This window comes from Pristiophorus japonicus, chromosome 13 (assembly GCF_044704955.1).
Source record: "Pristiophorus japonicus isolate sPriJap1 chromosome 13, sPriJap1.hap1, whole genome shotgun sequence".
In the NCBI taxonomy this organism is placed as follows: Eukaryota; Metazoa; Chordata; class Chondrichthyes; family Pristiophoridae; genus Pristiophorus; species Pristiophorus japonicus.
Genome location: NC_091989.1, coordinates 138,008,758 through 138,024,257, shown reverse-complemented (window position 1 = coordinate 138,024,257; position 15,500 = coordinate 138,008,758). Strand labels below are relative to the sequence as shown.

The following is a 15,500-nucleotide window of genomic DNA, read 5'->3' as shown; positions in this document are numbered from 1 at the left end:
GTTCATAAGAGCCAATATCATCTCTCACAACTGCCCTGATATCATCCTTTATTAACAGAGCTACCCCACCTCCTTTCCCTTCTTGTCTATCTTTCCGAATTGTCAGATACCCCTGTATGTTTAATTCCCAGTCTTGGCCACCCAGCAACCACGTTTCTGTAATGGCCACCAAATCATACCCATTTGTAATGATTTGTGCCGTCAACTCATTTACTTTATTTCGAATGCTGCGTGCGTTTAGGTAGAGTGTTTTAATATTAGTTTTTAAACCATGATTTTTAGTTTTGACCCTTCCTGCAGCCCCTTTATATTCAGTGGCCCTTTTTGTTTTTTGCCTTGGGTTTCTCTGCCCTCCACTTTTACTCATCTCCTTTCTGTCTTTTGCTTCTGTCTCCTATTTCTTATGTTCTTATATTCTTCCCCCTGTCCTGTTCCCTGTGCTGCTCCCTATCCTTCTCTCTGCCTTTCTCTGTGCATTTGTCTCTGCCTAAGCAGTTTCCGATGGTGACATTGGAACAGGAGGCCAGGTGCCAACGCAGCCACCATGAAACGATGTAAATGTTGTGGTTTCAAATCCGCCCTCAATGAAACAAGGGAACAATTAGGAAGCAGAACAGTCCTTGAATTGAAAATCGTTGCAATCTGTCCATTAGCCACGCTGCACGGAGTAATGATTGACAAAAATTGTTAGTAAAGATGGCGCTTTAAATAGTGCTCCTCCAGCTGACTCCTGACTGCAATTCGACAGCTGAAGCTGTCATTGTCAGTGCCAGATGGTAGGTAAGGAGGTGTTGCTGAATTTCTCTTCCAGGCCGGTAACGGGGCGCTGTTCATCGCCGGGTGCTGCTGGCAGGAGTGAGGCACTACCTCTTAGCGCCTCCGCAAAACCCCACCTAATTACGCAAGGGGTGATGTTCTCGCCGCGCCCGGCGTACAGGAGGCCAATTAAATGTCTTAATTTTTTTACTTGCTTTTCCTTTCTGCCTCTTTTTTTCTGTCTTGCTTCATCCTCTCTTTCTCTTTCTGTATCTAATTTGACTCTAATTCACCCTATTTCTTTTTTTGTTTCTTTTTCTATCCTTAAATTTCATTGGTTAAGGAGATACGGAGGTTGGTTAGTTCCATCGGCCATCGTGGTCCCAGGCGCCCATTGACCCCGCTGCCATTATCAATTCACACTTCCAGAAATTTGTAACGCAAAAATAACTGGAGCTAAAGGGTGAGGAAAAAAATCCAACAACGCCACATGCTGTGAGATGCCTCACTCCAGCAAATTCTGGGGCAATATATTACATAGGATTATGTTGGATATACAGCACAGAATCAGGTCATTTAGCTCAACCAGTTCATGCCGGCGTTTATGCTCCACTCGAGCCTCCTCCCCTTTTTCCTCATCTCTATCAGCATAACCCTCTATTCCCTTCTCCCACATATGCTTATCTAATCACCCCTTAAATGCATCTATACTAATCGCTTCAACCACTTCCTGTTGTAGCGAGTTTCACATTCTCACCACTCTCTGGGTAAAGAAGTTTCTTTTTGAATTCCCTATTTGATTTCTTGATGACTATCTTATATTGATGGCCTCTAGTTTTGCTCTTCCCCACAAGTGGAAACACTCTCTCTATCTACTCCATCAAAACATTTCATAATTTTAAAGACCTGTACTAGGTCACCCCTGTGCCTTCACTTTTCAAAAGAAAAGAATCCCAGCCTGTTCATCCTATGTTACAGTAACTACAAAATTTACTATCTTTGCTATATTAAAATAATACAGGCACTTCTCCCTAAGCTTCCTCTCTACATACAGTGGCCCCTATTTTCCACCTTCACGCTTTTTGCCGCTTACGTATGATAACGTATGTTTTCCCCCCCCCCCCACCCCCCACCCCCCACCCCCCCCCCCCCCGTTTGCGGCCCTCCAAAAAAAACAGTAGTTTCCACAAAAGAAAAGTTAATTTTAGCGCCACACTATCTGAGGACAATTTCTGGGGCGGAGCTTGCAGTGTGTGCCGAAAAATCTCTGCGCATGCACTGGAAAAATACACTCGAATATAACACACAGCGACCAGAACAATTCTCTCCCTCCAGGGAGTTAGACGAGGATTTTTTTTTAGAAGCGAATTCAGTTAGTATTTATAATCCCTTATTATGATATTGTGACTAATAAAAAAAGCATGTAATGTGTAACAGTGTGGGAAAGAAGCGTGACCTTAGCCACACACTGACTCGCTGATAATGGCAATCAAAGCTCATTAGTGCTTTCACCGGAATAACTGTCTGAAAAATGACCAGCAAGGCAAGGATTTCTTTTTTGTTAACCAGGAGTGAGTGAATAAGAATGTTTTAGTTTATAGGTTTAAGTCTGATGCCAGATGTGAGGGGGCAATTTCGTAGAGTGACGCTACATAAATTGAACATAGGTTCAGTGCCAAAGAATCACCCATCTCCCATTCTGCTCACACAAAATTGATGCAGTGACACATAATGGGGAGAATTATGGAAGAAACAGAGGCAGGGGAACTTTTGTGGAACCTCCCCACACACACGCACATGTTTTTACTTCAATCCAGGTATTTGAATTGAAACTAGAACAATTTCTCCAGGCACCAGCTCCAAGCCTGTGCTGATAATATTTACCCTACCAATGCCCATCGCCCTGTGAGGAGTGAAGTTACATTTTGCAGCGGGTTGGGAGCTGGGAGACCATTTGGCCCAGGATTGCAGCAGGTGATTTCCTGAAGTTAAGGTAGGGCTTTTTAGAACGGTACCTAAGGTCACTCTGCGCCGTTGTTGGGGAAACTGGCATAAATGGCCAAAAACGGCACAGAATCCCTTTTAAACGCAGACCAGCGGCAAAATATCTGGCGCCCAAAAATCTGGTACTGACAGTTGGTGCCGGCGTCAAACCTTTGTGTAAAATTTCAAAATACCGATTACTTCAAAAAAATCGCTGGGCACCAAAAAAACAGCGCCCAATGATGGTGAAAATTGCCCCCATTGTACCTTGAAAATGGATGTTCATTTCTTATGTGCAGACTCACTGCCGTGGAGTTGAACTGTGAAAGGCCCTCAGCTGGTCATATTCTGTTAACAGAGCTCAGGTACCCCAGATAAATCCACAGTCACATGATTCTGACCCAGAGCAATCCATTAAAAAATAATTGCTTCTTCCCATTGCCCCATCCCAGACACAGCTGTTAATCAATGCCATTATGCCCAGAAATATCAATTCCTTAGGAGATGTTGGAATTGAATGGGATGATTTGTATTGATCTGTGCCAAGTACTTTACATTGCATACAATGGCTGATAATTAACATGTTCAACAGCCGTGAAAGACATTTTATAATAGATTCTAATGAAGGGTCCACACATGTTATGTTACTTATCTGTTGTCTCCACAGACGCTGCCGCGACTGTTTCCAGCATTTTTTGCTTTTGTTACAGGCACAAATCAAAGCCTCTGCATTGAATCTACATCAACAGATTGATACCACCTTTGGCGTTAACAGGTACCATCACACATGTGCTAACATGTAAACATTCCCCCATCAATATTTATTATGGCAACTTATCTGGGTTCCCATCCGTGCAAAATTGCAGCAATCAGACCTTTCATACCATGGATTTGCAAACTCTGCCTGCCTCTGCGCTGGCCTGAAATATTGGGCCGGCAGTAATGTGAATTCCTCCCAGCTTGCAAGAGAGAGCTAGCAATAACTGATCTTAATCCTGTGTGTGTAACTGTATGGTAATAAAGAATTCTAATCAATAAGCTAATTCAGTCAGAATACATTTGTGAATCTCTAATGTTTTAATTCCTGAAATGAATTTATTTCAGGAATTACCTCAAGACTCAATGATGTACAACTTCAATATCATCATTAAAATAAAACTAGGAGCCAATTTATTTTCACTTCTCAATAGCTGAAACATAGGATTATATAGTATTTGCTTATTACATTGATTGGTTTATTCAAAAAAATGCATTCAGCTCCATAAGTACATTTATATCTAAGAACATTTGAGTCAATCTTCCTCTGATCTAATCAGAGTATCTTGCTGTAGAAATTCTGAACACAGATATGAACTTCCTTTGCATATTATGATGTCACTTTGTTGGTCGCAGCCAGCATTGTTGCAAACATTGAATTCTGATTCTGTACCAGCACAGCTGGCTTGTCAAATTCTACAACCTGGAAAAGAATTACAGAATATTGTATCAGTATCCCAACAAATGCAGACCAATAAATTTCACTGGACTGTATATTCAGGCTGGATAGAATAAAGAATGCTGTTAACAACCAGTATTGTGAATTTTAGCATTGTAATAAAGATGAACATAATGGGCTTTGCCTATCGAATAGAGGAGAAAAAACACATCTACCATCCCCTCACCCCATTTTCCTATTCTTGCGAATACAGTTATAGGTTAGTCTTATACCCACTAATACTTAATAATCTTTATCAATAGTTGCAGCTAAGTAACTCCATCAGTATATTCTAATGGTGAAGAAAGTGCTTTCATTTATATTGTGCCTTATGTTGTCTGAAGTACTTGACTACTTCCAAGTACAATTATTTGGATGTACACTCGCTGTTATGTAGGTATAGGATGGAAATATTTAAAGCTTTACAACTGGCTAACTCTTGGGTTTTTTCAAGCTCAATGACAACAGTCTTGAAAAGTGGCCATTGCAATGGTCGAAGTCAAATGGTCAAGTGATTAAACATGGTAATATGGCAGCCAGGAGGGGAAACATTTAAATTATCCAGAAGCAGGTTGTCTATTGGTACTGTCAGCAGAAAACCTACTAATAATGACAAAAATACTAACTTAGAGCATTTGTACAATGATATTGATATCAATCATGATATTGTTCTACAGGATATTCCTTACCTTCCCATTATCCATAACTAGAACTCTGTCACATTCTAGAACTGTGTTTATTCGATGTGCAATCGTCAGCATTGTGCAGTCTTTAAACACTTCCCTGATAGTGTGTTGAACCAATGAATCGGTTTCTGAATCAATGGAGGCTGTAGCTTCATCTAAAACTATAATCTAATGGAGAAATGTTACAGTAAATTAGTCATATAGAATTTGTTCAATAGAAAGAAAGAATTTGCAATTATATAATACCTTTCATGTCCTCGGGATGCCCCAAAACAATCCAGAGAATTAATTAATTTGAAGTGGAAACACAGTTGTAAAGTAGGCAAACACAGCAGTAAGCTATGCAGGCTGGGCATAGTGAGGAAGAGAAATTAAAAATCACAATGCTAAAAAAAATTGTAATTAGTATGATGTCTGGTCACATTTTAGTATGTTTTGTTTTACAAGTATGCCCACAAATCCACAGAAACAATTTTACCAGTTATAGGAGCCTGGTTACTATATTTGAAATCACCAAATTCATTTAATAAAATTTTTTACAAACACATTTTTTTTGTCTACTGACTGTGTACTTCAAAAAGTAAAAAACAATTTGAGAGAATTGTAGTAAGGTGCACTATATGTGGAATTTCTTTCTTTTCAATTGTTTTTTACCATAATAATGTTAAAACCATCCATACTGCATGTGTTGGTGCTTTAAAGCATTTACTTATTGGTCTAGCAAACAACTATAACCTGAAATCAGTATGATGGCATCGTCACAGCAGACTTCTAGATTAATGTAATGGGTCTGCTTTCAGCCACTGTCAACTTCACGACTTTTTTGCTAACATTTGTTTAGTCCTTTAATTCTTTTCATCCTTTTGTTGAAGTCTAGTTTCTAGTTTCTTTTTCTTACCTTTGAATTTCTCAGAAGTGCTCTTGCCATGCAAAGCAACTGGCGCTCTCCAACAGAAAAGTTTTCTCCATTTTCAATCACTTCTGACTCCAGTTTCTTTGGAAGTTTTGATACCTTCAAAAAATTCAATTTTTCAAAATGTAACAGTAATTTTCCTGCTCTGATAATTGTTGTGTTTATAAAAGTCTCAGAAAAGTTTGAAAACCAGTCTGTGTACTTGGGAATGTTACCAATGCCTTTATTACTATTGATTATCAGAGCTGTGGTCATCTAAATAGCAGAATAAGTATCTTCATAGTGATTTATGTCTCACCAAGGTTGCTATTTATATTAGCTGGGCCCTATTTTATATCATCATAGGCAATCCCTCGAAATGAGGATGACTTGCTCCCACGCCAAAAAGGGATGAGTTCACAGGTGTTTCAATGAAGGACCTAATATTCCAGATCCCAAACTACATCTTGGAGGGTGGAAGATATCTGTGCTTGGATTTTTTTTACGTGTGGTGGCCATTGCACACCAGCCACCACACGGGCTTGACAGAGCTAGGTCTTGGTCCAGTGGCAAGGATTACCCAAGACAACTGGCGACCAGCTCTGCTGCACGGACCGAATGCGCACACATATAGCAGTGCGGGCTGGCCAGTGCTGCCCCTGGACCCTCGCCTCTTCGAGGCCCCGAACTCACGCCTCTCCTGGGCCCCGGTCACTTCCTTCTACAAACTCTTGCCGCTCCTTCGCCCCTCCTGCTGTGCCTGCCCGCACTGCAATCAGCGACCTGACTTTGCAGCCGTTGCCCTCCTTGTAGCTTAACAGCACTGCAGCTAGCATGGTGTTAATAATTTGTTGGACTGGATTGACTGGTGGTTGTTGGATAATTGCACTTCTGCTAAAATATGGGAGTGGTTTAAGTGAATAGTAGAGCCGCATTTAAGGGGAGGCTGGATAAGAACCCATGAAGCAAATACATTATTAATATTAATAAGCATGGGGCCCGAAATTGGTCACTACATAAGGTCCACTCATTTCTCGGCGGTATGCTGGCGGTGAGTCGTTTCAAACCGCTGGCATACTGCCGAGACCAAAGAGGACAAAATTGATTGATACTTTTTCGGTGGTCTGTTGGTGGTATGCCAGCGGTCTGCAGCGGGTGGTCGATAACATAGTAGTCGATTCAGATCGACTTACTTTTTGATGGACGGTGCGGCACTGAACTGCGTATGCGCGATTTTTTTCTCCATTTTTCTCACGGAAGTGTTTTACTTGCGATTTCGGGGGTCAGGGGTCACCCACACAGGCACAGTGAGTTGAAGTCGAGGGAGAAAGAGTGAGAAGGAGCAGCAAGCTAGTTGACGGTCAGTTACTTTAAAAACACATTGCAGAGTTAAAAAAAAATCATAACAAATAATAATTCTACAGTTTAAACAATAAGACATATTTTACAAAGCAAAAATCATAACAACGTAAATATAATGGAGATGGTAAAACAAAATCCAAGCGCAGGAACATCGAAAAGGACGGGAGGTTGAGGGCGCCCGCCTTCGACGAGACGGAGTTACCGGCCCTTCTCGAGAATATCACAGAGAGGTACTCCCACCTAACGAAGGGTGGTCATGGAAAACCTCCCCCCAAAGAAGTACAACAGGATATGCGACGAGATTGGGGAGGCTGTGTCCTCCACAAGTACCATGATACGCACCGGGAAAGGTGCCGTAAGAGGTGGAACGACCTGGTGATGGTCGCAAGAGTAAGTAATGATTTTATTTATGCATCCACAATGTGCCACGTACCATGTAAATGTAGGTTCAGTGTCACACGGATGATGTTATTTATCTTAAGGTTACAGCAATGTATTCGTGCTTTTGGCAATGTCAAGAGGTGTGTGTGTGTGCATGTGTGTGTGTGGAGATGGAGACGGAGGAGGATACACCACTTCAATGTGGGCCAGCTGGAACATCCTCCACCACTGAGTCTGTATTCAGGGGATTCCCCCATGGCTCCTCTGATTCTGTGGGACCAAGGCACCTCCAGTGTTGCAGCACTTTTGCCGCAGCGACACAGATTGGTGCAGAAAAGGTCGGTTGCTGCACGACAGATAGGTGTGTACTCGGACATGGTGCGCCTGTCAGAGGCCGCTGTCGATATAGGTCGAGAGCTGCTCTAGGCCATGGCTACGATAGCTGCAAACATCGCAGCTCTATCAGAGCGGCAGTCGGAGGATATGTCGCGTAGGATCATTGCGATGGAGCGGACCGCCGACTCCGTCGAAGCCATGCGGCAATCGACGGGATTGGGATATGGTGCGGAATCCCCCCGTGCCATAGTAGTCAGGTCGACAGCACCTGAGGGTGGGGAGCTGACAGCATCTTCCAGCCCTGAAGCCGCGCCTTCCACATCACGAGCTTCTCCCGAGGCCCCATTTATTGCGCCTGCAATGTCTGACCCCCAACGACAGCAACAGCACTCGGGGTGCGATGCTGCACGCCGGCTTGGTACCAGCACGGGGAGGTCCGGGCTCAGGGGCAGTGGGAAAGGGAAGGGCGGGAGTAAGAAAGATGGGAATAGTCCCAAGGGTGGTGTAGCACATGGTCGAGGTCGTGGTCGAGGACAGTAAAGGGTCTTTTCTTGTATTTGTTCATTTAATAATTAAAGTTTGATTTTTAAAAGTTTATTCAAGTTGTTAAAAGTTTTGTTAAAGTTGTTATTAAAATTGTTACTATTGTTTTATAGTCATAAGTTTTACAAAGTTTAAAATTGTTTTATATTTTTTTACATTTTTACATAAACGTTTGAATTGAATGTAAGCACTCTCTTGTACAGTGTCAAACTTTTGGGGTGACAGTCATCAGGGTCCCAAAAAGCAGCTCTCCACATTCAAATATATTTATGAGCTGCTGATGTAACAATTTTGCAGTGGCATATGCTCCCCGTGCCCTCCGATGTTGTGTTGGAGGGGGGGGGGGGGGGCGGGGGGTTAGTGGGGGGGGGGTGCCATGGGTTTATCTGGAAGCTCTCCTCATCTTCCTCCCCCTCATTTTCCTCTTCTTGCTCCTCCGTCTCCTGCACTCTCTCCTCAGGTGGTCCCGCAGTCCCCTGTGGCAATTCCTGTCCCCGCATGATGGCTAAATTATGCAACATGCAGCACACCACTGTGAACTGAGCAACCTGCTCAGGTTGGTGTTGCAGTCTGCCTCCCGAGTGGTCCAAGCATCAAAAGCGCTGCTTCAGCACTCCAATTGTCTTTTTGATAATATTACGTGTGGCTTTATGGCTCTTATTATATCATTGCTTGGCTTCTGTCTGAGGGTTCCGCAGAGAGGTCAAGAGCCAGGTGGTGAGGCCGGATCATTTGTCCCCCCGCATCCAGCATTTATCTTGTGGCTCAGACTGGGTCAAACACAGTGCTCACGCGCAAGATGTGCGCATCACAGATGCTCATTGGAAAGTTGGCATTCACTACCATTATGCGCTGTGTATGGTCGCATACGAGCTGTTCGTTGAGGGAGTGGAATCCCTTACAGTTTCGGTACACCTCCGCCTCCTGTAATGGTGCTCACAGGGCAATTTGGGTACAGTCAACAGCACCCTGCACCTTGGGGAAGCCGGCAATGCGTGCAAATCTCAAAGCACTCTCACTCTGTGCCTCCCTAGACATTAGGAAGTTTATAAATTGCATCCGACGTGCATACAATGCTTCGGTTACTTGTCAAATGCACCGATGAGTAGCGTACTGAGAAATACAGCTTATGTCCCCAGCTGATGCCTGAAAAGAGCCGCATGCATAAAAGGAAAGTGCCGCAGTCACCTTCATCTCGACAGAGAGTGCAGTAATGTTGGTGGTACTGGGCTGCAGGTCTGCCTTAATGAGCTGGAAAATCTCATTGATCACCTCTTTTCGGAAGCGCATCCTTCGAACGCACTGTCAATCGGTCAGGTCCAAGTATGAGTGCTTCTCCCTGAAAATCCTTTGTGGGTAATGCCTCCTCCTCCTCATTAGTCTGCAACATCCTCCATTACCCTGATAACTCTGCTCAATAAACCTTCTCCCATCTGGATCCTCCATTAGGCAGGTAATCAGCAATACAGGCTGAAATAGTACAGGTCCCATTCTTTTTTCAAGAATATTTTTCAATGAAAAAAATGTAACTAAAATGCCTTTGATCTTAATAAGTTACTCAGTACCAGTAAAAATACCTTTTCCACTGTAAATCGCACTGTAAAGTCACTGTTCACCTCAGAAATACAGAGGTGCTATTTTAGCTGACTGTTCACGATTTCAAAATGGCAACTTCAAGCATTACCGCCCATTCCTGCCCACTTAACATCATGTAAAAGTGGTATGTCGGTGGTATGCCATGAAAATCGGACTTTTTGGGTGGTATGTGGGTGGTTCTGCACGGCGGATGGTGTGCATACCGCTCGGCGGTGTGTCAATGATGACTATTCCGCCGAGCGGTATGTCGGCAGTATGTAGGTGTTTTTTCTCCAAAATTGCATTTTTGGGCGGTACGTGGGCAGTATGTCCATGAATTTTGGGCCCGTAGTTTTTTTGTTTATGAAATGTTTTAAGCATACCATAGCCTTCATATAGGTTCTTTCAAGAGCTTCCCAAATCGCATCCTCTTTGTAATTCCTAAAAGGATCTAAGTTATACCTATGGAAAAAGTACAGGATTTATTTAGCTAGAGATAAATTCAACTCAATGCACTACATTAAAATAACTAACAATGGAATTAAAGTAAGCTGCTATTATTTTAAAACAGCCAACAGCTTTGTTATCAGGATGCTAAATACCACAGGGATTTAAAAGGTTTAAAAAGTATTACAGTAAAACATTCAGAACAGAACAATATGACAGGACACAGGCAATGTTATTGATAAATCATCCTGCCACTTTAAGCCAGTGAGGAACAATCTCTAGCTATATGAGGAGACACTATCAGATTTAATACAGACCCTGGTAGATAATACTTTTGAATTGCAAATATCTGCAATATTTCAAATTTACCCATCATTTTCCGATTATAATAAATTCCTATTCGTGGATGAGAATCCTGACAACAACTGATGAAAATTATAACACGTCTAGTTCCATCACAAAGGCAAGAGAAGAAGGTAATAGATAACACGACGACTTGGGCCAAGTAGCTTAATGTTTCCACTACAGATATTGGGTGCTCAAAGCTTTGATACATAGATTTGGTTTTATTGGGCCCAAGTTTCGAGCCGCGCCTAGAACGGCGCAGTCCCGATCTGGACGCCCGTTTTTCGCGCCACAAAGTGCACCTAAAAAAACCCTCCAGATTCTCCACCTCCCTGCAGGTCTTCTGGCCCTCGGCGCAGCGCAGCAGGAGCTGTGGGGGGGCAGAGCCAGGTCCCTGCGCTGAAAACAGTGCCGGGACCTCTGCACATGCGCGCTACAGTGGGCGCGCAAGTGCAGTAGCTCCAGGCGCCCGAAACTGTGTGGGAGGGGCCCGAAGCACGCAGCCCCTAGCCCTGGCCGAATGGCCTCACTGGGGCTGCATGCATAAGGCTCCTCCCAGCTCCTGCTTCCTCCGGACCCGACTCGACTCCCGCTTCCCGCCCCCCGCCCCCCCACCTCCAGACCGGACCCGACACTGACCCGACTCCCGCTCCCCCCCCCACCCCCGGACCGGACCTGACCCGACTCCCACTTCCCCCCGCCCCCACCGCCTCCGGACCCGACCCGACTCCCGCTTCCCCCCCCCCCCCAAGCTTCCGGACCCGACCCGACTCCAACTCCCCCCCACCCCCCGCTCCCGGACCGGACTGGACCCGACCCAACTCCCGCTTCGCCCCCCACCCCGCTCCCGGACCAGACCCGACCCGACTCCCGCTTCCCCCCCCGCCTCCGGACTGGATCGGACCTGACCTCCCTCCCCCCGACCTGACCTCCCTCTCCCTCCCTCTCCCCGACCCGAACCGAACCGACCTCCCTCCCACCACCCCCCCGACCCGACCCAATGCCACCTACCTGTAAATCTGGTGCTGGGGACGGGCCCGGCCCGAGACTTCCCCCTCCCCCTTCTCCATCCTCCCCCCATCTCCTTTCCCCCCCCATCTCCTTTCCCCCCCATCTCCTTTCTCCCCTTCTCCCCCCCTCCCCCTTCTCGCCCCCTCCCTCCCCCTGCTCCCCCCCTCTCTCCCTCTACCCCGCTCCTCCCCCTCCCCTCGCTGTCAGAAACACAGACACTGACAGACAGAGAATGAGAGACACACACAGACAGACAGAGAGATAGAGACACTGACAGAGACACACTGGGTGGGGGGGGGGGGGGGGCATCCCAGCACGCTGTTGGAGGGCTCCCGGTGCTGCAGTCGGTAAGTAGAAAATGTTATATTTATTGATTAAAAAAAAAAAATTATTTCTTATTAATTTTTTTTGATTGATTTATTGGTTGATTTATTGATATATTTATCATTTATTATTGATGATGGCTCTTTATTTGTAAAACTGAAGTGTTTAATGTTTGTAAACTTCCCTTTAAACACCCCCCCCACCATTCCCTACGCCTGATTTGTAACCTACGCCTGATTTTCTAAAGTGTAGACAAGGTTTTTTCGAGCGTACAAAAATCTTCACTTACTCCATTCTAAGTTAGTTTGGAGTAAGTTTTCACTGCCGAAACTTTGAAAACAGGCGTAAGTGGCCGGACACGCCCCCTTTTGAAATAAAAATTCTGTTCCAAAGTGAAACTGTTCTAACTGACTAGAACTGGAGCAAACTAAATGACGAGAATTCCGATTTCTAAGATACTCCGTTCTACACCAGTTGCTCCTAAAAATCAGGAGCAAATCATGTGGAAACTTGGGGCCATTGAAACTGAAACACTTCTCTAGGAAAGAAACAATGGTGGCCTATAGTTATGTCAGAGCAGTTACTTCTTGTGAAATGTCTACCAACAAAAGTAACAGCGTGGCAACTGTTCTCTTGACTAATGGTAATATCTGACTTTCCATGTATGTTATGTCTATTTTCTTGTTCGTAAATTTTCTGAACTCTATTGAATCTTGAGGTGGGACAGCCCATTGGAACTCAATACACCACAATAGCAGGTATGTGGGTTTGTACCTCATGGGAAGGTGTCAAATGTAGGTCACAAATTTTCCTACAGGATGGGACGAGAACAAAAATCAAAAGGAGAGTCATCCCGCACTCCATTCGTGCACCTCCGAGTGGCTGGTTATAGGTGGTATGGTTGGAAACCTGAGAATAAGTCTCCACGCATCTAAAGAAAGTGCAGTATGTAGGAAAGGCTTCACATTAGGAACTGTGGAGCAACTTAAAAATGAAACAATATTGTATGTCCCATCAACATCTAGTAATAATTGTGGAATGTATGAAGAGTTCCTACCTCACTGTGCCAACAAACAGAACTGGGTCCTGTGGAACAACTGAAAGTTTACTTCGCAGATCTTCCAAAGCGACAGTGCAAACATCAATGTCGTCAATCAGAATGGTCCCTGTGAGCGGATCGACTAGTCTGAACAATGCAACACTCAGTGATGACTTTCCTGCAACAGGAAACACTCAATATTTTAGAAGATTGTTTGCATGTTATTGAAGTGATCTCAATGCAAAGATGCTAAACAAGACTTCAGGAATATTATAACAGAGAGAAAGAAAGGGAGGGAGGAAGGAAGGAATAAATTGCATTTATATAGTGCCTTTCATGACCTTAGGACTTCCCATATGCTTTACAACCAATCAAGTACTTTTGAAGTGTAGTCACTGTTGTCATGTCGGAAACGTGGCAGTCAATATGTGCATAGCAAAGTCCCACAGACAGTAATGTGATAATGACCAGATAATCTGTTTTTTTTGGTGGTGTTTCTTGAGGAATAAATATTGGCCAGCACACCATGGAGAATTCGCCTGCTCTTCTATGAAACAGTGCTATGGGATCTTCTATGTTCATGCAAGAGGGCAGGTTACTTAACATATTCTAAACTGTAACTTTCTGCCACTGAATACTGACTACTTCAACTGAACCCTTATATTCTAGGGATCTTCTCCAATCTGATGCTTCTATCCGGGAGCTTATAGGGGATATGGGTAGTAGGATTGGGGCAATGATGCTGTAGCCAAACGTCTAATCTGTGCTTCCTGTAAATACACTCCAAACTGGAAGCACAGAATCATGAAATTATCCCTTCAAACCCTTAACACAAATATGCTGGATGCCCAGGATCTACAGAAATGCAGATTGATGCTAAAGAACAAATTACTTCCTTACATTATCATAATCAACCAGAAATGCCTGGAATTATTTGGAATTTCAGTTTTGCACTGCTAACTTATTAGTAACTTTTTACTCATCACCATAGGCAGTCTCTCGGAATCGAGGAAGCCTTGCTTCCACTCTTAAAATGAGTCCTTAGATGGCTGATCAGTCCAATACGAGAGCCACAGTCCCTGTCACAGGCGGGACAGATAGTCGTTGAGGGTAAGGGAGGGTGGGACAGATCTGCTGCCTGCCCTTGATTTCTGCATGCCCTCGCCGATGAGACTCGAGGTGCTCAGCGCCCTCCCAGATGCACATCCTCCAGTTAGGGTGGTCTTTGGCCAGGGACTCCCAGGTGTTGGTGGGGTTATTGCACTTTATCAGGGAGGTTTTGAGGGTGTCTTTGTAACATTTCCTTTGCCCACCTTTGGCTCGTTGCCATGAAGGAGTTCCGAGTAGAGCGCTTGCTTTGGGAGTCTCGTGTCTGGCATGCGGATAATGTGGCCTGCCCAGCGGAGCTGATCAAGTGTGGTCAGTGCTTCAATGCTGGGGATGTTGGCCTGGTTGAGGACGCTAATGTTGGTGCGTCTGTCCTCCCAGGGGATTTGTAGGATTTTGCGAAGACATCATACAGGGCTGTAGTAATCCCCGCCCTCCTGTATGGCTCAGAGACATGGACCATGTACAGTAGACAACTCAAGTCGCTGGAAAAATACCACCAACGATGTCTCCGCTTTTTACTAAGACTAGCAGGTCTCATGTGTAGTCTAGGGTCTGGAACATGCTTGTGATGTTTAGCTTCGTCTGCCTATTGCTTTAGGCAGCTCCACTAAATAGGAAAATTCAAATCGTTTAGTTACTTATAAAAGTCTCCGATCAATCAGAGGGCACTTGTAACTGTTTGCAGATATCAGGATTCAGGTGAGTGATTGGTTCGCTTTCTCTTCTTTTTAAAAGATTGTTTTGTATCTGTAAGAATCTGGGACTTGGCAAACCAAGGAAATAGCTAAAGCCAATGCTGGGAACTGGGCATTTCTGGTTACAAAGGAAGGATCGACTAGTAAAAGAGGAGGGGTGGAAGTGTTATGTTCCATTACATTGTAGATGTAGGGGATGGTGCAAAACCTGAAAATCTTTGGTTACAGTTAAGGAATAGGAAAGGAACGGTTACTCTATTTGGCGTATGTTATGGGCTCCTGAACAGTGTGAAGGAAATAGGGAAACAGATATGAAGATAAATGAGAAAACAATTGCAGGCCCAACAGGGTCATAATAAGTGATTTTAATTATCCAAAGATAGTTTGGGGTTAGCGTAATGATAATGGCAAAGAAGGAGTGGTTTCTACAATGTGTCCAGAACTGCATTCTGGATCAGTATGTTTTTAGAACAGGGAAGGCTGTAGTGCTGGTTCTAATCCCAGAAAGTAAAAGGGGCCAGCTCGGCAATGTAAGGATAGG

The 15,500-nt window shown here is 44.3% G+C and overlaps 1 protein-coding gene across 1 annotated transcript in view; it reads right to left on the bottom strand.

Moving 5' to 3' along the window:
* Positions 1 to 4,105: 4,105 nt before the first annotated feature.
* Positions 4,106 to 15,500, bottom strand: part of abcc12 (ATP-binding cassette, sub-family C (CFTR/MRP), member 12) — a 181,186-nt gene continuing 169,791 nt past the window's right edge. Inside the window, exons 25-29 of the mRNA XM_070896944.1 lie at positions 13,173 to 13,332; positions 10,372 to 10,450; positions 5,798 to 5,911; positions 4,903 to 5,067; positions 4,106 to 4,198 (exon numbers count right to left, since the gene is read on the bottom strand). Coding sequence (XP_070753045.1) covers positions 4,106 to 4,198; positions 4,903 to 5,067; positions 5,798 to 5,911; positions 10,372 to 10,450; positions 13,173 to 13,332 — 611 coding nt within the window. The remainder of the gene's footprint in view (positions 4,199 to 4,902; positions 5,068 to 5,797; positions 5,912 to 10,371; positions 10,451 to 13,172; positions 13,333 to 15,500) is intronic.